At 36.4% G+C, this 23,666-nt stretch overlaps 1 protein-coding gene and 1 long non-coding RNA gene across 3 annotated transcripts; one reads left to right on the top strand and one right to left on the bottom strand.

The window, feature by feature from the left end:
- The first annotated feature begins 214 nt into the window (after positions 1-214).
- LOC111336180 (uncharacterized) lies at positions 215-20,140 on the top strand. 2 transcript variants are annotated; one of them, XM_022942227.2, is made up of 10 exons: positions 215-345; positions 700-781; positions 2,634-3,348; positions 4,903-5,139; positions 9,051-9,131; positions 9,447-9,541; positions 9,977-9,995; positions 14,714-14,814; positions 16,348-16,618; positions 18,312-20,140. In XM_022942227.2, the coding sequence occupies exons 2-10, from the start codon at positions 737-739 to the stop codon at positions 18,632-18,634; spliced, it is 1,887 nt and encodes a 628-aa protein (XP_022797962.1). In that variant the 5' UTR covers positions 215-345; positions 700-736; the 3' UTR covers positions 18,635-20,140. The 2 variants fall into 2 exon arrangements, with proteins under 2 accessions (XP_022797962.1, XP_022797961.1); XM_022942226.2 differs by having other exon boundaries at positions 220-349.
- On the bottom strand, positions 10,710-12,631 carry LOC148724320 (uncharacterized). The gene is made up of 2 exons (XR_015991600.1): positions 11,679-12,631; positions 10,710-11,396 (listed from the first exon to the last, which is right to left on the bottom strand). It is a non-coding gene; the product is annotated as an uncharacterized LOC148724320 (long non-coding RNA).
- Positions 20,141-23,666: the final 3,526 nt, after the last annotated feature.

Raw genomic sequence — 23,666 nt, 5'->3', positions numbered from 1 at the left:
TAGTGCGGATACGTGTTGAGTAAATAAAATGATCGCTCCCTTGACGGTATGTTTGTTTTTTGCAATCCTTATGTGCACGTTGAATGGCATCTGCAAAATCGCGCGTGAAAACTGTGTTCAACCACCTTAAAAAGCAGGAAAATTCTGCTCCTACTTCCGCATAGCTTGCGTGACATAAAGATGCGCTGGGCATGGGGCTGAGTGAGCAAAGTCCCGTGACTCAGGCTTCGTTGCTCATTCTATTTACTTTTTCCCGTTTGCTTGCAAGCTCAGCTGAATTCATGACGAACACCTTAAATGAACTTCGAAAAGAAAATGACGACTCTTTTTTCAATTAGCTACAGAGTAGGTAATTGTATGTAATCATATGCTGTGTAAGCCATGAATCTTGAGTACTTTCCGTGATCGCGCGGTGACTGGTTTACTGATCGCGTTAGACACTTTCGTAAAGCAACCGAAGTACGCTAAGTAAAAATAGTTTTGGGGATTATTTGAAGGATTTCTTGGATTTCTTTGTTGTTTCAGTTTACGTTGTGTCAATTTGGCAGTTAACGACTCCCATCCTGAACACAATTCAGTTATAATCTATTTACGTTTTAATTACAAGTGTGTGAACTCAACTAACATTTTGTTGAGTCCACGGTTGTCAATATAACGTAAAGCGAAGCTTTCTGTTGCTACGTTGTTTTATCTCTATAGGTACATGAGACAAGTTCGTAATTGACACGGAATCAGTATGCAGTCGGTGATAATGTTTTTAGCCTTTTTCTGCTTCTGTTTGGTAAGTTACAAACTTTAATTTCTTTGGCATTTTTAATTTATTGTGAAGAAACTTAATAATACCTTAAAACATTCATACTTTAAAAGTCGTTCAAGAAACCTCAATCCTCTTCTTTCATCAATATATTTTATGGACATTTCAATTTATTTATTTCCAAGTAAATATCAGGTGGTTATTACTAGGCTAGCTTGCAAATAGCGAAGAGCTAGTCGCGGTAAGCCAGACAGTTGAAAAGTAATTTGACACGTTTATACAATAAATATTCACATACAATTACAACATGACAGAGGAAAGAGGAAAACTACAGACTAAACAGACTAAAGACTAAACATAATTACAGTTAGAGATTAACCTTTCATCAAGTATTAATTAAAGTGTCTATTTCGACATAGGAGACGAATACAGACTAAACATAATTACAGTTAGAAATTAGCCTTTCATCAAATATTAATTAAAGTATCTATTTTGACATAGGAGTCCACTACAGACTAAATATAATTACAGTTAATCTTTCATCTTATTAATTAGAGTATCTATTTCAACATAGGAGGTTTCAGCATCTCTCACTTATGTTCGATGGGTTGGAAAAGGAGAAGAATCTGTCACCAAAATCATGATTTATTTATGCCTTTCAAAACTTTTTGAGCTTGTGGAAAACACAAGCTGATCTTACGTTTTCATCATATCATCACATTTAAAGTGCATCAAATCAAATTCATCTAATTATTTACTTTGTTTTAAGAGATACAATCATATTAATCTTATCTTGTGTTAGACAAATACAATACGTCATTTTGTCCGAAAAGAGCCACATTTAGTCCAACCACAATTTGTTCTCCTTGATAATTTCATTTTTCATTTTTCTTGTGAAGAACTAACTTTTTCCTGAAAGTGTGGATGAAAAAATCATGAAAATGAATTCTGCAGACTTGACGTCAATACTCGTTTAGGAATTTACAAAAGGTTTATAGAAGTCAGTACAACTTTTGAAGTTTTTTCTGCAAGTGTTGTTCACATTATTTTGGTTTGCAAATTGAAATATGTATAATATGTACTGTGCTTACTTAATCACCCCCATCAAATCTTTCACTTCCTTTCACCTGTCCAACTCTTTTTTAAAGAAAAAGTAGACGGAAAAAAATTTTAGGTACACAGGTGACTTACCTGCGAAATGTCAATTGAAAACTTAATTCAGTCTCACAATATTAGTTTCAAAGCAGGTGATGGAGACTTAATCTTGTATTAAACCTGCATTTAAACCAATTTTCCTAACCTGTATATTTTATCTGAGACAATTTGGTCTAGAAAATTATATACATTACTGACACAGTCATCCAGACTTTTTCTGAAGTCCTGCACCATGCAGGCTTTTTCACGTCTCTTTTCTTTCATTTCGTTTTTTTTTTATTGTATTTTCTTTCTTGCCAAAAGACTTTACAAAATATAGGGCCATGGGTAACAACACATTTTATTAGGGTGACTGGCCAGCCACTTACCTGACAAAAAATTACCCAGAGGAATACTTGATGAAGAATAAATTAGGGAACCTCTAACCTTTTAACCACTAAGAGTGATTAGCATCTAATTTCTCCTTACAATATCACCCCTGAATCACACATTAAGGTCAGGAGAATAAAAGAAATATCACCAACTAAACAAGCTTAATTTTTACTCAAATTCACCCTGTCAACACCTTAAAAAATATGTAGAGAACAATATGAAGAATATGCATATTGATGTAAATGTGTAATTATAATAAATATTTATATTTTGCAACTTGGTAAGACTTGGCATGAAGTACTTGGTATGATGGTTGTACCAACTGGATTTATTTCCTTTTTCTTCTTGCTAGGAAGTACACCATGTCTGTTGTATAATCTGTCTAGATGAACAGTACACTATTGTCAGCTCAAATGGGAGTGCTGTGTATTGTTTTAACTGTGCCAGGTGTCACCCTGGACAAGGATTGAGTCCTCCATGTGGTTCGCATGTTAAAAAGGAAGAAATGTCTCAAATACGTTGCAAAGATTGCCCTTCAGGCATGTTTTCTGATGAGTATGACCCATCCCCTTGTAAAACCTGTCAACAGTGCGCTCTTCACGAGATAGCATCTGCCAATTGCACCAAGGTATCTGATGCAAGTTGCAACAGAACGTGTGCTAAAGGATACTTCTTTGTTGACGTCTCTCACAGCTGTCAACAATGTTCATTTTGTTGTTTTGACAAAAATGACGAACCACAGCCAGAATGTATCAAACAAGGGTTCAATGCTACTGGTCAATACTGCAGTATTCGATCAGATAAGAATTGCGCTCCAGTACATCCAACTGCAGGAACAACCTTGCGAACAATTGTGACTAGTATGATGCATTACCAAAACAGATCAGCCCCTTCTGCTACTAGTGCAGTAGTGCCTGGTGATAATACTAAGGGCAGCATTATAGTACTTAGTGTGGTGGCTTTTATGTTTGCCTCTGCCACACTTATTGGTGGATTCTTGTGCTGGAGAAAAAGGAAGAAGGAGCAAGGGAGAGAGGCATGGATCAAAGATAGAAATCCTAGTGCAAGTGAGTTGTATTCCAACCTTTTAAGTATGGATTGTCAAAAATGTAGAGTTTGATATTATATCTGCACACAAGACAAGTAGCCTTCACTGTGGAAGCTCATTCTAGTTTAGAAAGACCATTTTTGTTATAGTTCATTTTACAGTTGCATGCTTGGTTGCCAAGCCTTTGAACAGGAGTGAGGCTAAGGGTGACGGTGTTTATATTGATTCAAATGTAAATTACTTTGTTATCATGCTAACTATAGATACTGGTCTCTATCTCAAAGAGTCACCTTCTGCCTCACTTCAAATCAAATGCTAATTGGCAACTAAGTACACAACTGTAAAATGGCCTATTAGGGAGCGCTGTTACTCAATCGACCTCAGTCATGGATGGGTACCAGTTCAATCACCTGTTACTTCCAAGTTCTATAATATAACTTCTAGCAGTAAGAGTCAATATTGTCTTGCACAAGATTACAAGTTATGTTTAGGCCTTTTGGTTCAAAAAAATATTCTCACTGTTAACAGATGTGTCTTCTTGAGAATACTCAGTGTTCTCATTGTTGTAGAGGCCTTCAAATGCAGTGTGAGAATGAGAATGCGTTTAACTTTTTGAATAAGATGAATTCATTGCTGTTGTTATATTTTAAACTTTGAAATTTTTTTAATATTCTGAAGCAAAAGATTGGCTTTGAACATTTTCTCTAATTTATAGTTAAAATGGTCCAATTAATATGATCTTAGTATTTGAAATTTCCAGTTTTTTGTCAGTTAGAGGATTGTCAGGAATGGGAATATACTGTTCATTTTTGTTGTGGAATCAAGCCAGTATTAACATCCTAGTATGTTAACAATCTTTGAAATCTTAGTGGTGGACTTCTTATTCAAAGGACTGCAGTCATGATCTGCCACTAATTTTAAAAGATATGATCAACAGAAAGTTGTTCAAAACAGATAAGATAAGCCAACTCAAACAAGTTAAAAGGTTGCTGATTGGCTAACTTTGTAATGATCATTAGTTCATTCCAGATTCTTATTTGGTGTTCCAAAAAGGTTTTAGCCTGTGTTCTATGTAATTATCATGCAGTCAGGGCTAAAATGCAAACCTTTTGAACTGGAGATTAGTTTGCAGGTTGCCTTTAAAATTTCAAATATGTTATTGCATATTGATCATATGATTAACTTTGAAGGCAAATAGCAGAAACACAAAGCTAATGAAGGTGTGACACAAGCATTCTCCAGTGTACAGAACTGCTGCTGTGACTGTCAAATTCAGTATATACCGGTATATAACTTGCTTCTCAGCATGTTGGCTGTTTTTTTCAGCTCTTCATTTTTGCCTTGTACAGGAAGTACAAGCTGAAAACATAGGTCAATACATCAATTGGCTTCAAAACTTGGTATATTATGAACATGATCAAGCACCCCATTGTTTTTCTTTGAGTTAAATAACTTTGGTTAATTTATATCCATATGGCATTTTTTGTACCACAGCTTTAGCTGCATTTTTATCATCTTGTACATATGATGCCAGTTTGTTTATCTGAATAATTTGATACTTTCAATTTGTCAGCACTTCAAGATGGCACCAGCTGTGCCAAAAAAAGACCTGCAGTGTCAGATTCCAGTGCTGTGGTGCCATTGGCACCCCCCAAAGTTAAATCATTACAGATCAATGTAGCTTATACTCCATCCTCTCCAGAAGAGTCTCCCTGTCCAACTGATGATGAACTAGGTGAACTGCGTAACCCAAAGGATGAATTACGAAAGAAGCGAATTTTGAAACGACAAAGCAGTAAGGAAGCACAAGGTACTATTATATTAAATACCTTACATCTTTGCACAGGATTATGCATAAAATATACATCCATTTTCTAGAACCTAGCAATTTGAAAATGTATGTACAAACTGTATAAATACCTCTTCTTTTTCCATTAAAAAGGTATTGACATATGTAATCAATAGCTATATACAATTTTTCAAAATGAAAGTACAATTGTAGCTGCTGTCAAAATAAGAAAAAATTTATTCCTTTTTATACAGCCAACTGTCCAATTACACTGTCTGATTACACTGTGTGATTACAACTCTACAGAATAAAAGGTGAAAAACAAAGCAGCTAAATTGCACCATCACATTTAATAGGAAGTTGTAATGGTTATAGTAAGATATGATTGAATAATTAATTAATATTTATACCTTTCCTTTTCTCACCAAAAATGTGATGCATGATGCATGTATATTTCTCTAAATAGGGACCTTAAAAAACCTAGACGGCGACGCCAAGGAAGACTTTGATTAAAAAATGAATTTCTACTCCTAGTTAGAATTTCAAAAATGGCTGCAGGAGCTTACTGTCTCATATAGCGCCACAGCTCAACTTCAGCATGATGTACAAAGTAGCCATTGAGTTCCAAATGGAAATTGAAATAATTTGCCGTCACGGTTTCGGTTCACAGACGACGCAAATTTTGGCGATTTCACGTTGTTGTTTTGCATAGGACGGCTATGAAATGTACAAAGTTTCAAAACACATGTGCTGAGCTACTGTTCTGCCAATTAGATCTCTTGTTTTCCACATCCTTGTTATCATCACCGTCATGGTTTCTTAAGGTCCCTAATAATATGAAATGGAGTTGTAAATGGTCACTGTGTAATCAGACAGTGTAATTAGACAGGTGGCTGTTATCAGACCTGTAGTTAAATCCATAGTCTCCCTCGCAGCCGTTTTTCGTCTCGTCATGCAATGCTCCTCCCTCAAATGGCTGCTCATATTGTTACAGTAACTGATTACCGGCGGAAAGATAATAACCTCGCTATTTCCACGAAACACAATTTATTTAACTGTAAACAACGGGAGATAACCTAACACGAGCTAGTGACTATACTCTTGGAACAATCCAACTAAAATTAACTGTGTACTTCTCTGCGCTTATCTGACCACAAGCAAAGTACTGTCCTTCTCTTTGGCAAAATCTCCTGAAGACTTCCTTCGCAGTATTGCACTCCACGGTAAACAACTCTGGACTTGACAGCAGAATGTCAGTATCACATCCGAACGGGAAAATCCCTTCACTTGTCACTTGTCACACAATATCGCTTGTAGATCACAAACAGGGAATGAAGTCCCAAATCACAACAACAACCTGACTAGCGAGCTGCTTATATAAGCAACCGAAGAGAGTCTAGAAGTTTCCAAAAGTAACTATTTATAATCATTACAATAGTATTAGAAAGATTATAACTATTAGAGTAAACTCTATTTTTAAACTGAGAGTCACAGTTCTAGAAAATTCTTGAAACAACATGTTGCGTGACATTGACCTCCGCGAACTTTCTAGACAATTCCAATCCTTGTAACGATATTCCAACAACATTCCTTTCCGTTACTTCAACCAATGACCATTTGGGTTACATATGTCGAGAACTCTGCACGCCAAAAGTCATCTAACCAATCATATTGTTTGTCCCATCTTAATTGGAGTTCAAAGCTTTCACACAGGGGTCTTACTGTCAGTTGACTAGGGAAAGCTTCTAGCACAAGACCATATGGATGACGTCGAATAGGAGACACAGCAATAGAACCAATAGGAAATCTTTCCGGAGTATAACATACCTGTTGGCTGATTGCAGTAGAAATACTAGAATTGGCTGTAGCACTAGAAGTACAAGTGGTATTGATCAGATCGAATTGTAAACATTTCAAGGATTTCCCACAGCATGAAGCTTGAATTTCTCCACCACCACTCTCAACGTTTAATAAGCGCTTCATTCTGGGAAGTCTGCGACCCTTGAAGATTCCCTTCAATTCATCTTTGAGCTCTCTAACATGATCAGAGGCCTTTTTCAACTTGATCAATCGTCGGTAGCAAGCTGTACAAACTGACAACTCGCTGGTTGCTGAATAGCAGCCTGCATTCACATCCAGGCAGGAACTAATAATCGCCGGAAAATCAAAAGATTACTTTTTCCAAAAACATAAATTTTTTCTTTTTTCTCAACTGAAGTGGAACAAATAAAGCAACGATCACTTCGCAAAACCCTCTTCGGCGTTTCCTCCATCAAGAAACTACGATCTTGTTAATGCAGAATTTGAAAACGCGGGAAAAACGATATTGATTACAAACTCTTGTGCTCTGATTGGTCACATAAGAAACGATGTCAGTGATCTTATTGGCAAAGACAACAAAGGGAAAGGAATGTTGTTTGAATGTGAGCAGCCGTTTGTGGGGAGGAGCATTGTGTGACAAGACTAAAATCGGCAGCAAGGGAGACTACTAAACCCACCAATCACAGAATTGATTACAATAACCATTAATAGCAAACAACTGCATGCTTACCCTACAAAGCTGGGGGATTTCCAAAATATAGTAATTTTTTGCCCTAGACATTGTCTCTACTGGAGCTATTTTCTCAAATAAATGTAATTGTTTTGGGGGGAGAAATTGAAATGGTTATGATTAATTGGTAACAGGTCATTATGTCATCCAATTTGGTCTGTAATCATACTTGTGATTGACAAATTAGACTCCAGTGCTGGGTTGTTCAAAGGTGGGTTAATTAACTGAGATAACCCAGGGTTAGTGTGAAATTTGATTTAGATCTAAAAGCTTTAAAAAGACAGTTCAGTTTAATTCCATTTGTCTACAATATGATGATAGGATGCTCTGAAAAGAATTGGGAAAATTATCCCAAAACAGCTTTTGAACAGAGAAATATAGAAACCTGGATAATTTAAAATTTAACTCTGGATTTGCGCTAATTGGCCTTCGGGCAACTGGGCCCTGCTTCGTGGTCCTCCCATTTTGCAATGGCTCATTAATAATGCTTACAGACTGAATTGGACTCCACTTGGTCCTTATTACCATTACATATTTTTAAATAGTGAAGGTTTTGAAACAGGTCTATATTTTATGTATCTTTCAATGGATTTTTCTCTGTATTTCAAAAGTTTATTAGAAATTGGTAGAAGTTCTGAAAATGATGTGATGGGGACATGCAATGTTTTAAAAACACATTAAATTTTAGTAGATTATAATGTAGAGAGCAATATCAGCTTTATGCATGCTGTACTGAAAGCTTCTCAGGAAATTTATTTCACATTGCTTATAAGCTAGGGTCACAGCCTTTCAAACAAGCTTCATGCTCTCAGTCAAGTAATTTTGCTCTTAATCCATTTACTCAACTTTTGATTTCTACAATGATTAAAAAATAACTTGCCTGACAAAATCTTCCTTTTTAAAGGATAAGAAAGATGATAAGTTTTGAGCTTGGTAAAGAAATGTATAAAGATGTTTTTTTCATCTAGTCACCAGCATGGGACAAAGAAAACATTCTGAGTCCCCATGAGAAATCGAATCTCAGACCTTCCGATTCTATGCTCTGATGCTCCACCACAGTCACAGAAGCTCTATGGTGAGCAAGCCCCCAATCTCATTACTTGACTGCCACTGTACTCAGTGATCACCAATGCAACAGGTTAAGAGAAAAGATAAATTTATCCACCATGGAGTTCTGTCTTGATCAAATACTTAACTCTCCCTACTCATATAAATGTGGATGTAATTTTAATTTTAGCAACTATAGAGATTGGGAACTAAAGGTTGAACTGATGTACCCGAGTCAACATATAATAAATGAATATGTCAACTATATGTATATGTATAAATACATATTTGCCACCTAAACTTTAAAATTTATCTTTTGTGATAATTGTTTTAGCATCAAAGGACAGTGCAAGCAAGAGCTTGTTAGGATCTGGAGAGGAAGGCAGTGATAAAAGTAAAGTGCAAGATGAAAACGGTACATTAAATGTTGCTTAGATTTCATGATAATATTAGGTAATTTGTAACTATTCATACAGAAAACAGTGTTGTTATAATCATGACTTCTACCTTTCTTCTCATTCATTTGTAGGTTTAGTTAACTTTTTTTAATAACTCACCTACTAGTTTTACCAAAACTTTATTTTGCAGTACATGACTGCCATTTTACAATTTCAAACTACGCCCTTTTTTCATGCAGTAAACATACAAGTTCAGAAAGTTTTTAGAGGTACATTTTTTATTGTAAACAATTTTAAATCATTAATTATTTTGACTGCCCTACCAATTTAAGGTGTTAGTCCAGCAATGGATAGGAGACCAAGTGTTGTAGAGACTGCCATAAGGAAACTGTCTAGAGAGATCAGCTATCAGCCTCTACCAGGAGAAGTATTTATGACAAATTTAATGTACCTCTGTTTATATGTAATCACTGTCTCTGATGTGTTTAGTTTCACATGACTTGTAAATAACTAATATAAAGATTTTATTGACACTATATGCATGCAGATGTTTTTTTTGTAATCAATGAGTTAATATAATGATAACATAGCTTTGAACACATGAACACATGATGTTATTTCTTTCCAAAAGATATCATTTAGAGTTCCTAGGAGTAGATAGAAAGAAATTGTGAAAGTGAAACAGAATCAATGTGATCGAGATCAAGGCATTTAATTCATCAAACAATCATCTCATCTCAAATACATAACTTTTATGTTTCCATGGTTTTGTTGCACTTTTTTTTGCTGCCTTTGTTCAAAATTGATGGTATTCATTTAATTTTGTAAGCCCTCATGACATCTCTTGTGTTATTTGTTGCAGGATCCAGATGAGCCATACGGTTGGTATTTTTATGTTCTTGCATGGTTATAATTTTATTGGTTGACAGCATGAGGGATTGAATGTTTTTCATTGATTTTGTAAAAGTTTTAAGTGTCAGGTATTTTTTACATATTAAGAAACTTAAATACAGGTTGGATGAAATCAATCAAAGATAGTTTAACTGGGACAATTCAGGAGAACAGTTTAACCCCTAGAAGTTGCAATTACACTAATGTGTAACTTTTCCTCACAGTTTCATTTCACTGTTCAAGATGCCTGATATAGCAAAGTTAAAATAGCTGTAATGAGGAAAGACAAATTTGATGACTGCACAGGACTTTGTGTTTTCTTGATAACACGTTAGAAAAAATTTACTGAACAGATTCACAAGAAATTCCCTTGCGAAATGGTTTCCTAGCTTTCTAGGATTCCTAGGAATTTCCTAGGAATTTCTTAGGAGTCAGTGGAATTTTCCTAAAAACATTTAAGCTCTTTAGAGGTGTGAACAAACATTACTAGGTTCCTAAGAATTTCCTAGGAAATTCCTAGGAATGATTACAGGTAGAATTTACATAAAAAAATAGATTCTTGATCCTTGGGAAATTCTTAGGAATTTACTAGGAAAAATTATTTTTTAAAATAAAACCTTAATTTTTAAGAATTATACTTGTGAGTTTAGCTTTTGAAAGAAAAGTGCCATTTTAGATGTTTCAAAAAGTCACTACTTGCAATATACCACAAATTTTTTTTATTTTGCATTATAATTTACAACTCATTAATTTTAAAGCAGATATTCTTGAAGTTTATACAATTTCCAATAAAACATTAATTTTTTATCCTTCAATTGCATATCACAATACATTGAAATAAAAATTTACTGTAGTAAAGAATACAAGCAGAAAACTAAATCAAATGCAATTCAAGTGGGATTTCAATCCATGTGTTTGGTGCTCCAGTCAGATAATAAAAAATGCTATACTGCAAGGACAGTGACTCTGACCACACTGAAATACAAAGTTATATCAGCCTGAGGCATCCCTGAAAAATGGTTTATCACAATGTGTAAGATTCAGCCAACATAATTTTGCACTGTCTCCTGATTTATTCCAATTATATGGTGAATTCTACATACTTTCCATTTAAAGTAAACTTAAGTTCAATATAGATAGTATCAAGTATCAATTTATTTGCCAGATTAGAATATTTTATACAAAAAGCTTTATAACAAGGAAGTCTTATTTGAAGCGATGGGAAATTTCAAATCTGGCATATTGAGACTTAAAAAGTGATATTTTCTTATATCTAACCACAGACAGCATTAAAGTTTGGAAATCTTATTATAACATGGTTTCTGGAATTGCCATTTAGAAGCATAATCTTCTCCAAAATTTCAGTGACACTCTTTGCTTTCAGGTCAGACCTAAAACATCGAGAATAAGAAATATCAATGCGATGCTTCTTTTCAAAAAGTGCTAGAGGAATAAAAGAATAGTTGTAGGTTCAGAAGGAACAGTTGAGGAAGAGAGGATTTTGAAACTAATTTCTTAAGCTTAATTGCCATTTTTATAAAAGAATTGCTTATCAATTCTATAGTTTTTTTCCTACTGGTTTTGAAACTTACAAGCATCATTGAAGCTTGAAGTGCATTGAGACATTGTGAAATGCGCTATATAAGCTTAAGCATTACATTACATTTTCTTACCCGGTCCAACGTAACGATGCACAGAGCGCATGTGATTTTCCATTGTCTGTTGTCGTGAGAGAACACGTTTACAAGCCGTACATTCATACTTCTCTTGGCCGTTAAGTTTGACTAATTTGTAAATTTGATGTTCATTCCCATCCATGGTTCATACTAGCAGGCGTTAACACTAACTTTAAAAGTCATTTATCGCTACTTCGATCACCGCTCATAAGATGGCGACCATGGCGCTGAGTGGATCACACGATCACTAGTCCCAGTCTTTCATGAGCAAAATCTTCACATGACCGACACATGACCAAGTATAATCCAATAAGGTGAAGTTTCCAGGCTTGCCGCTCAATTCAACGTTCTATTCCGCTCTACAACGTCCTTTACTCGAAAGTTTTGTGCATTGCAGCTGAGTCTTGCTGTGTTCTTCTCTGATCTAAACGTTTTAAAGCGTTCGCAGCGTTATGTGGGTTCTGGTCGAATGGATCGAAGAAGGTCATAGCATAAGCGTCTTAAAAGACAAAGACATAATACGTTATGGAAAAGAAATCGCAACACGAATAGAATAATGTGGAATTGTCGCCATACGAAGTAAAAGAGGGCACTCAGATTTTCAAGGCGAAAGTTATTTCTGTTCATAGTAAGTATTACACTTTTATTTGGTTAATCGTTGTCATATGTATCATTTCTACTTCTATCGATTGATTGCAGAACATATGAATAAATATGTAAGAATTTTAAGCTTAGCTTTAAAAGTAGCTTTTCTAAGTTTCATTAGTTTAAACTGAATATAATGGTAATAAATGCTTCTTATTTGTGTCATTTTAAAGGTACTAAAGGTGAAGCTACAAAGCAAGAACTTAGTTTGCTTGTTCCAGGTAATTTTGAGTTAAAGGCTTTTCATAACTTTTGCACGTGTGACAAAGCGAAGCGCCATTTTGCGGGGTGACGACGTTACAGCGGACCAAATCCTTTTCCATCCCCCTAGAAAAAAGCATTTCTGCTTTAGAGTACACTTTAAAGCTTTTAATAGCCCGTAGTCTTTTTGTATGCCTAGATCATTTGTGAAAATTCACATCACTTTTGGTTTATTTATACGACAAAGATCCAATATAAAACCTTCGCAAATTATATAGGAACTGTCTCAGAAGATATTGAAAGCATGAGAGACACCAGCGTTGCAACTTTATATCAGAAGTCACTGTTTATATGTAGCGATTATTCGCAGAGGGTGAGGTGAATATCATCAAATAATCCCCGAGACGAAGTCAAGGGGATTATTCGACAATATTCACCGAGCCTGAGGTGAATAATTGTTTTAGTATAATTTCAGAGCTGAACAATAGAGAATTTTCAAAAGTCATAACATTTTAGTAACATTTATTAACATTTTATTTTAACATTTTATATAAACCGCACAGAGCAGTTTAGATAGCGTCTTAGTATGATTTCTGAGCTGAGCAAAGAGTTCCAGCCATCTGATTTGTCAAGATGTTATATGATGCTATATAAACCGCCCCACGCGGTTTATATAAAATGTTAAAATAAAATGTAAATGTTACTACAATGTTATGACTTTTGAAATTTCTCTGTTGTTCAGCTCTTAAATTATACTAAAACAATTATTCGCCTCAAGTTCGGTGAATATTGTCAAATAATCCCCTCGACTTCGTCTCTGGGATTATTTGATGATATTCACCTCGCCGTCTGCGAATAACGGTTAAATAAGGAACCGCTCAAGCAATCAGATTGCTGGAAACTCTTTGCTCAGCTCTGAAACTATACTAATTAACAATTAAAATGATATCACATAAGAATAACAATCTTAATTAGTTCAGATGCCAAAATAGCATTGACATGTTTGTGCGCGCATTTTATCAGCCGGAATGAAAACATGCTCCACTGGAAAATAATGATTTTGCCAAAAATGTATATTTTGATCCAAACTTTTCAAATTGCATCAGCCTTGCACGATTTCTGATAATTGATATATGTGAATCCTAAGTTGTCAATTTATTAATCCTTTGAATGATCTTTAACTGTTTGTTTTGCATTCCAAGTAATTTTGTACATACATGTACAATCTATAGTAACAACAAAAAGTATTGTTAATTATAATGTTTATTTGAGTTGTATATAATAAATTCAATTCAATTCCTATCATATGGTGTTGTATGTTTTATGCAGTTAAGTGCAATTTAATGGAGTTGACAATGTGGAGCACAAGTGCTACCCGGCGCAGTCAGCGGTCTGGCATGCACCTGTATTCCTTTTGTTCTTGGTCCACGGGGCGTTGTTCAGTTTTGTTAGTGTTTTAGTCAGTGTTTTTCTGAGCGTTAGCATTTTTCCCTGTTTTTCTCCTTCTGTGTGGGGGCTCATGGCTGGGTCGCCTGGATTTGCCATCCATGGGAGCAGTCTTCATCTAGGAGCTGGCTGCCAATAGTGGAAGCTCCTGGATGTCTCAGGCACCCTACCTCCACTTTGTGGGGCAGTTGTTAAAGTGTCTATATTCTATTTTTCCCATTTTCCTAAGAAATTCTTAGGAGTTTCCTAGGAATTTCCTTGGGGACCTAATCTTGGTCAGACAAAAGTGAAATGTGTATCCTAAGAAATTCCTAGGAATTTCCTAGGATTTTTTTCGAATTTTAATTTTTTCACTCCTAGGAATTTCCTAGGAAATTTCTAGGAATTCTTTGAATTCTTCGTCCCAATTTACTGTGAAATTTCACACCTTATTCCTAGGAATTTCCTAGGAATATTCTTAGGAAATTCCTAGGAAAATCTTAGGATTTCCTAGGAATTTCCTAGATCTTTTCGCAAGGGAAGTGCCGTAGGCTGCAGTAAAAAGATAAATGTGCTATATTGATCAGAATCTACATGTTATATGGAAGTCTGCCTTAAATGATTTGCCTTTGGTGAGATTTGTTTATTTCAGTCAAAGTTAAAGTTTGCACAGCTTGCAGCCTCATCTGTGATGAGGTTTGAAAGTTATTCTGTGGTCCACATCCTAACTGCATGCTTTTATATGAATACCACCAACTCAGGTAATGGGCAAAAGGGGGCAGGAAGGTCCAGCGAGCCAATTGTGAGTTTCATAAAGAGGAAATTTTCAGGCGCTAGCACCCCTAAAAAGGAAATCATCCAGGTGGGTAAAATATGTGAGATTAATTTGTTCCTTAAATGTCATGGTAACTAGCAGACATTGATTAGTTTTTGGATAGTATAATGAATGAATTGAGTAGTAATTAATGGTTTAATTTAAGGTTGGTAATGCATACTGTGGCATGAACACAGTGTCCATGATGACATTGTCTAGTACAGTTTGTAATTTTCCAATAAACGAATGAATTGCATGTAGTTGGTTTACTTTATAGTGATGATAAGTCAATGGATTGTTTATTAGTCTTTATTCATAATAAGTTAAATATTGCTGCTGACTCAATCAATCAATCAATAGCTGTGATATGCTTATGCTTTAAAAGGCAGCTTTAGGTTTACTCTTTACTGTCAGTGGCTGATTTACATTATCAACTCAGGTAATAAAACCAAATTATCTTCTTTGTCTAGTACATTGCGTGCTTATGTCATAAGTACATACATGTATAAGCAATAGAACATATTTTCCTGGCTTCTATAACGTGGTAAAGCCACACTGGATGTTGGGAGAATGCGAGGAAAGCTTATAAGTCCCAAGCCGATAAGTTTTCCAAGTGTTCATTTGTATAGTATTAAATATATTAATCAGTATTAAATATATTAATCAGTATTAAATATATTAATCAGTAGTTTCACTAGCAACCTTTGTGGCTTCCTTTGTCCTTTGGTGTTGATGTATAGGATCCCATGAAAATGGGTTCCCACTCCACTGATGAGCAAACTCGTGATCAGTGGGTAAAAAAGGAACAAAGCGTATGCAAGGGTGGGGATGAGTGTGTAAAATGAACATAAAAGTTTGGTGTTAAAATTGAGGGAGCGACTTCTATAACAACAGCACGCTCCTAAACTCAATTTAAAATTGTAAAAAATATATGTTATATATTATTAAAATAAAAAATAAAATCAAAATAAAATAAAATGAAGTTAAAATATTATATAAGAGTAACTATTAGAAAGAGGGGGGAGGTATTTAGGGTTTAGGGTTAAATTGCTAATGTTATATTAGAGTTTTGGTTATAGTTAGGGTTAGAGTTATATTAGGGTTAGTGTTAGATTAGGGTTGGGTTAGGGTTTGGGTGGGGTAAAGGTTAGTAATAGGTAAGGGTTTGCTTAGGGTTTGTGGAATGGGGTCTGAGCCGAAGGAGAGTGATTTAACAGAAGCTTTCCGAGTGTTTTCCTAGCATCCCAAGTGGCTTTATCACATTATAGAGTCCAGAAAAATGCGTTCTATTCCTTTTATGGCATAACTAGTTAAATGCAGGCTCTATAACTTGATAAAGCATCCGCTTGGACACCGAATTGACCAATCAGACGATGCGTACTTAATGCTCATCAAATTGTATCATTTCCTAAATCATGCCACATCCATGCCATGTAAATTGGGCTTAGTCAGATGACGAAGAAGATCGTGTTGTATTCTTGTCCACTGCTTGACATAATTTAGTTAAAAATATCATTGTTGTACATTATGTTTATTCAATGACTTTCATATTGGCCTCAAACTAATCAAACCTTTTTAAAGGCTGTGGTGCTACCCAGACATCAAGAACAGAAAGAAGGATCACGAGTGGAATTTAAATGCAACATCTCTGGGGAGTTAGTAGGACGTTATCAGTGGTTTAAAGAAGACTCCATGATGGATGGTCAAAGAAACTCTTCCCTTGTTCTGGATCCAGTTAAGATGGAGGACTTTGGCAATTACAAGTGTGAAGTGAAGTATGACGATGCTGACAGTGTGAAGTGTGTGACATCTCTCCCTGCAGAATTAGACATTGTCCCGCGTGAAGGAATGGGTGAGTGTTAGCTAATTACATTTCATTTGGGTACTACATGTACTGGCAATACAAGCTACACACATTCTTACCTTGGCCTTCGACCTACCCAAATCGTTCAACCCAAATCTTTTTACCCGAATATTTCTAAACTTTTTACTCACTCTGAACAGGTTCATTCCTACTCTACTCGTTTCTCAGTAGCTGGAAGCTTTTATATTAAACAGGCGAGAACAAATCATCAGTTGTTTTCCTTTTCTAGAGTTGGTGCGAAAATATGGAATGGCATCCCCCCCTGAAATTCGTAAGCTAAGGAAAGCACCTTTTAAACGTGAGCTAACTCACTTGCTTTTGAAAATTCTTGAAATTGAGGAGATGAATGTTGACTTGCGCTACCTTGACCTTTCTAGCTTATATTTGTATTTCAACTGATTAGCTTTCTCTTTGACCTGTTAAAAACTCACTTGTGTGACTGGCCCAGTTAAAACCTTTAACATGATTATCACTACTATTATTTATTATTTATTTTTATTTGCTCATTTATTTATTTATTTATTTCATTGTTGCGTGTGTGTGTGTGTGTGTGTGTGAGAGAGAGAGAGCCTATACAGTGTCTGTTTAGGTAGCCCGCCTGGAATAGCTACGCTAACTGCGGGCTATAAAAGCCTTTATTTCTTTAATTTAAAAAAAAAAATAAAGTCAATGTTGTTGTTGTTGTTGTTGTTGCTCTCTCCATCAACGCTTAGTTCCAAGTGTAATACCTCGCACTTGAGCAACATAGTGTTAAACTGCTTTTTTCCTCATGAGATCCCGCTGTTAATTGGGGAGCTTTAGCACAAACGTTTTTGAGCCGCGGACGGCAGCTGGAAGTTAAAAGTTCTCCTGTTGCTCAGTATCCTCTTTGGTCAGTACAAGTCGATGCATGGACGTGAAAGCGCGCCAGAATTTGCTTTATTCTTCTTCCGGTTGCCGTCTGCGTCTCAATAATAGGGACCTTAAGAAACCACGACGGCGACGGCGACGGCAACGAGGACGTGGAAAACAAGAGATGATTGGCAGAACAGTAGCTCAGCACGTGCATTTTGAATCTTTGTACATTTCATAGCCGTCCTATGCAAAACAACGTGAAATCGCCAAAATTTGCGTCGTCTGCGAACCGAAACCTCGACGGCAAATTATTTTAGTTTCCATTTGGAACTCAACGGCTACTTTATACGTCATGCAGAAGTTGAGCTGTGGCGCTAAATGAGACAGTAAGCTCCTGCAGCCATTTTTGAAATTCTAACTAAGAGTAGGAATTCATTTTTTAATCGAAGTCTTCCTTGGCGTCGCCGTCGTGGTTTCTTAAGGTCCCTAATGTCTCGGCTTAAGCTCCCTAATAATTTGTGTTTGAAGCCCTGGTTTCCCCGCCCTGTCCTTGGGTCGTGGCGGGGGTTCAAATTGATTAGTGTAATACAAGGTAAATTACTGAACATTCCTGGATATTCTGGAGTACTTTAGAACATTATTCTACAATGACTAGTCCGGTAATGTATTTTATGTACGTAACTTCTATCGACTCATTAACCCACTGGCATTTTTTGAGGAGGAAAACGCAGGGGCATGTTATATTTGTCAATTGATTGAGAACTTGCCATATTTCTGCTCAAAATGCTTCGCCACGTAAGTTATTTGAGGAAACATTGCTATTTTCCTTTTGCTTCTTTGCCTTCAGAGCGCAAATGTCTCACAGATGTTGATCTCAATATTCAAGAGATGGTTGGAAACCTTCTGATCCAGAAAAAACCCGGAATTCGGACCTGGAAACAGCTCGCTACCAGGTATACCATGCAGAAAGATCTTATAGTTTCTCTCGAAATCAGCCAAGAGACGGCCGGAAAAGAAGTAATTGAGTTCCTAGCAAGGACAAACCCGAAACTTACAGTGTATGAGATTTGCAAGGAACTTAAAGATAAAGACATACGGCGTTTTGACATTGTTGAAGTATTGTTACCTCATCTTTCGACTCCAATTTCAGGCAGGGACGTTCGTGTATAAATTTTTTATCACGTGACGCCAATCAAGCCATTTGCTCATTGAGTTGCTGCGGCAACTCAATGAGCAAATCATGAACAATTAGATTACTTTTTAGTTGAGTATCTAAAGTGATCCAATACATTTAGGTTTGCTTTACCTCACCCGGGTAAAATCGTTGTGTAATCTTCGGTTGTGAATTGTGAAATCTTTTAGTGAATTGCACTTCATTATCCACAAGCAAAAATTCAGTATCAAGGGAGGAAGTATAAGTTGAAACGTTCCTTTGAGTATTTTTTTTTTATACAAGACGTAGTCAAGTGGAAAAGATAATGACAAAAACTCACATACTCCTTTACAGACAAGTAAATAGGTAGAAAATGGTTTGAGAACAAGTGTAACAGTGTCAATGGACTACATTAATGGCAAATATAGATTACTCAATTATTTTTTAAACATTTTTTGTACTTTAATGAGTTTTTAATTAATTTTTTAGCTAATTGATTACCATCTGATCAATCGCCCAAATTCGGGAAATCTTTCTTCTAGGTAATTTTCCATCCATACTCGGTACCTTGGTTGTAAGATTTCAGAATTTTTAGTTGAAAGTATTATACATTCACAATAACATCATTTAGCAAAGCCTACTATGTAAGCAAGTGTAAATTCTGTTTCCAGCTACCATACAAATGTTTCTGAATTTTGATCTAGGGTGTATTTTGCATAGGCTGGTAACATTATCGCAGGCGATTGTTAGGGTCCGACTGTGGGATTCCTGTCGATTACCCTTGTAATTGAGTGCAGGCTGATGGTTGTCAGTTGTTGTAGGAATCTCAGCCATGAGATGACAAAATGTTAACCGAATTTATTCAATGTATTAAAAAATCTTATCTTAAATTTACGCTCAAATAGGCACTCACGGTCTTGTTTAGGAAAAACCAATTATTTGAATAGTGAAAGGACAGAAATATTATCGGTAGCTTTTGAAGCTGATCTTTTTTTATATTACTAGTATTCTTCGAGTATTGACCACAATATTCGTGCACACAAAAATTCACTTTCAAGACCATCAGCTCCCTTGACAGCAACTTGAAGGAGCTAGGGACAGAAGCTGTTCAAAGGTCAATCTCTTATTCAATGCCTTCATGTTTGAACTTTCTTTTGGTATCAACCCATGTACTGATATTAATTGCACAATTTTTTATTCGTTTGGGATGAGTCATTGCCGCTAGCATTGCGCATAGCTCACTAGGCTTTTCTAGTTTGAGCACTCTGGCATGGCTTAGACGATACCACAAATGTGGGATCGTTTGGGGTGACCATAGATAGTTAGATACTTTACTTTATTGGTGAATACTTCGCAGCATGAACTGAATTGCGCATTCACAGATATAAAATAAAAATTACTATTTACATGTATACATCTTATTATTAAAAAAATACGTAGTTCGTCGTAAGGGGGAACTTCTACATTATTTGTGGCTGTTGACTATTCTGGCCGAAGCAATAAAAAAACTGTTTTTAAGTCTATTTGTCGTGCAAAGTGGCAAAGCAAAGGTACGCTCGTGCCTTAAACTATGAGAGCTTACGTAGCGGGGTGGTAAAAGTTTGCTTAATTTGTGCTGAGGATCGTTCATTATCTTGCGAAATGTTGCTGTACACATATTTTCATGGTGGTCTTTCACAGTTGGAAGATTCAATATCGGTTCTCCCCCACCCTAGCATTAGCACCGCACTGATGAGGCCCAGAAGGCCGAAACAGTACTGTCGTAATAAATTCATGACGGGAAGATCGTTTCACCATTACTCTGAGTTTCACGCAGCCTGCGCTGCGATCGTCAGATGGAAAACATACCGTGCTATAAAGTCAATTTATAAATAGAAATTATAGTTAAAATAATAGGAAGCAATTAAGAAGACAAAAGGACTGTTTCTATTGGTTTCGCAAGTAGAACTTGTTTTCATGGCGGCACTTGGAAATTAGTTCTGATCGTTTGTTTAATGAAGTGGATTTGTCCGCGGTGATAATGAGGAATTTTTCGGCAAGGCAGAGGTTGCATGTTCTTGAATTTCCTTTGTAAGATGCGGCTTTGTGGATTGTCGACCAATGAATGGAGTAGGGAGTGTTGGTGCTCTTAAGTTCCCAAATGTATTTGGATAGCTCGGTGCTGTTAGCGTAGGCTTTCTTTCGGAATGAGAGAGAATGCTGCGTGTATCTTAAGTTTAAAATAATTTTCCGTTAGGTCGATGTAGTTTTTTCCCGTTTGGTCTTTGTTTGTGATGACATTAGCCTTGTAAATTAAGGAGGAAGCGAGGTAGTTGTTCTGTAACGGGCAGGCTTGTTTTACTCTGCAGTTGCACTTGCGGTCTTGACTGGTCGTGGGGGGGTTCAGGATTTTCTGATAGTGCCTCCTTATAATAGAATCTATGTTATTCATACAACTGTAGCTGACTTTGGTGGTGTTTTTGTTAAAGATTTTGTGGTATTTGTGAGAGGTGGGGAAGTGCTTCTGAACAAGAGGTGTAAGGAAAGTTTTACCGACGTTAGTTTGGACGTTTCTGCTGAAGGGGGGGTTGAACAATCTCCATATACACCAACTAAAAAACAGTCAACTTCCTCGACGTCTCACTAAACCTAACGAAAGGAACACACTGCCCTTACAGAAAACCCAACAACGATCCCCTCCACGTCCATGCTAAGTCCAACCATCCCCTTCCATCATCAAGCACCTTCCACAATCTATTAACCGGCGTATCTGTGACCTCTCCTGCAACGAAGGTGTATTCACCAAAGCCAAGCCCACAACGAAGACGCCCTGAAATCAAGCGGATATAACACCCATCTCTCCTACCTCAAGCCAGCCACACCTTCACCCCCTAGTTCCCGTGACCGCTCAAAAAAAAAGAAGACAGATAATCTGGTTCATGTCAATGTAAGCAACAGTTTCCGAGATAGAACTGAGTTCCTGTATGAGTCTTCAGTCACGCGGTTCCTGTAAAAGTTGAAATTAGCGTTAAATCCAACAAATTAACTCCACAGATATTTTCCGTAATTACCGCAATTATGGTTTAAGTCTATATATTTTTCTCTTTTTGTAATATCTTTTTCCTATTTCAAGTGGTGAGTTCTAGTTCGATGCCTTTGTTCTCTACTCTTCCGAAGACTCTAGGTGGGTGAAAAAGGCAAAAAATTCTAACTCTTGAGAAAAAAAATAATTTGAAGTTTTGTTTACACTACAGAGATTTTCGGCCTGGACAGATAATTTTCGAACAAATGGAGAACAGTATTGAAAAGTTTAAGATTATACTTGCTCTCTCATCCACTAACTTTTTAAAGAGTAACGTTTGCATGTTTCAACTGAATTTAGCCATGGAAAGGCTGGAAAGAATGAATGATAACTGTTTAGATCTCATAAAAATTGATGACTTTGACAAAACAAATCTTCCCAAACAGCTACACAACGTGAGTTTTATTGACTATCCAGAGGAGCAGAAACACTTGGAGGAAAAATTGATGAAATACTTTAAGGTAAGATGCAAGTATATCCTTGATAGCTAAAATGGCTGGAACTTGGAAGTGTACAGTATGGTCACATCACTGTTTAGAACATTTCATTGCTTTGAGTGTGATTATTGTAACGTGATTTATTTCATCAGTATCTTCGTGAGTTTTTTCGAAACTGAGCTTCTAAAAGTAATGGAAAGATCATAAAATACTAAACACTTTCCACAGGCACTCTATTTGGCGAACGAATATTCGTCACATTAAATCTCGCGGTTAAAAATACAAACTACCGCCTCCCTGCAGGCTTCAAAAGCGGTACAAGATAACGTCCTGTGTAAATCAAATTTCCGCATGCAAATTTTCCCAAATTTAGTCGCTACGATGTAAATCTTTCGAGCTACCTACGTAAGATCATAGTGAAACTGTTGTTGTGTACAGTCTTCTAATTGCTCTTCATCTCTTTCAGGATGTGGGTACAAAGCAAGGTAAAATATTTTTCCTACTGCATAAAATCATAACTTATTTGGTAAAGTTTGTGCCACACAGGACTGAAAAGTTTTTCCTACCAAAATGCCATGAAATTCCGCGTAGCGGTTACAGAAAAAAGAAGTGAGGAATACATCAAATCATAAAACTTTAAAAAAAGCCAAAAGAATGTATTTTTTTGGAAGAACATACAGTCACAAGAACAGTTCCAAATGGGCGAACTCGTTTTCTGTTGCCGAAGCAAATACTTCGAATGTGGAACCCAACACTTTCAATGATCCGTTTATGACCATAAAGTCGTCAGCATCGTGTAGCTCATTAGACCAGAGAGAACATTGTCATTTCGTTTTATTAAGTCAAATACAATTTTGATCACTTTCTCTCTCTAGTGCGAGTGAAAGAAGGTGAAGAAGGGGGTCCAAGAACATGTCAATATTACTGAGACAGTGTAGGGCCGGATCTTAACGCCCACATTCAGGATTTCCTTGAGGGTCCGTACAGAAATGCATGTTCATCGTATGATTGGAACCTCGTGGATCAGCTTAATAACTTTAGAAGCCTTCACAAAAGACATTGGAGTCTGCAAATAGAGACAAACTGTGATCCGACCATTAAACCGTCAATTAACAGCCATACAGGAGATTTAGGACAATTTAGACTAAACAGGGCCGTGGAAAGCAGCTTATGGAGTTTCTAGGGGCATCTTAACCTTAATTAACAATTCACAGTTTTTGCAAGATGCTCAAAGAAACAAAACTCTTCGATATTGTAAAAGTCTTGGAAGACGAGCTATGTCTTACTGTCTTACGCGGTTACTGTTCACTTCGCCGACATGTCAACTCACCGACAACCTATTTTCCGACACCATTAGTCAACCCAAAGTCTTTTCACAGTTCTGTTTAATTATTCCACTCAATCATCGCTGTTGAAAGGAAATGTTTCATGGTTCGTTATGCGTGTTAGCCTCGAACTGTCTCATTTAGTCCTATGCTGTCTTTAACATGTGAAGAGACTTCTATTCGTGCACGCGCGCGTCCGGAATAAATCACTTTAGTAGGAGATAAT

The sequence above is a fragment of the Stylophora pistillata genome, chromosome 9, assembly GCF_964205215.1.
Source record: "Stylophora pistillata chromosome 9, jaStyPist1.2, whole genome shotgun sequence".
Classification (NCBI taxonomy): domain Eukaryota; kingdom Metazoa; phylum Cnidaria; class Anthozoa; order Scleractinia; family Pocilloporidae; genus Stylophora; species Stylophora pistillata.
Note: the sequence above shows the minus strand (reverse complement) of the source record. Positions and strands in the feature narration are given on the sequence as shown.

Bases quoted from the DNA above. Each gene is read 5' to 3' on its own strand.
- LOC111336180 (XM_022942227.2), top strand. From the start codon at position 737: ATGCAGTCGGTGATAATGTTTTTAGCCTTTTTCTGCTTCTGTTTG. The intron at 9,132-9,446 runs GTACATTAAATG...TACCAATTTAAG, and splicing joins TAAAGTGCAAGATGAAAACG to GTGTTAGTCCAGCAATGGAT. The intron at 16,619-18,311 runs GTGAGTGTTAGC...CTTTGCCTTCAG, and splicing joins TGTCCCGCGTGAAGGAATGG to AGCGCAAATGTCTCACAGAT.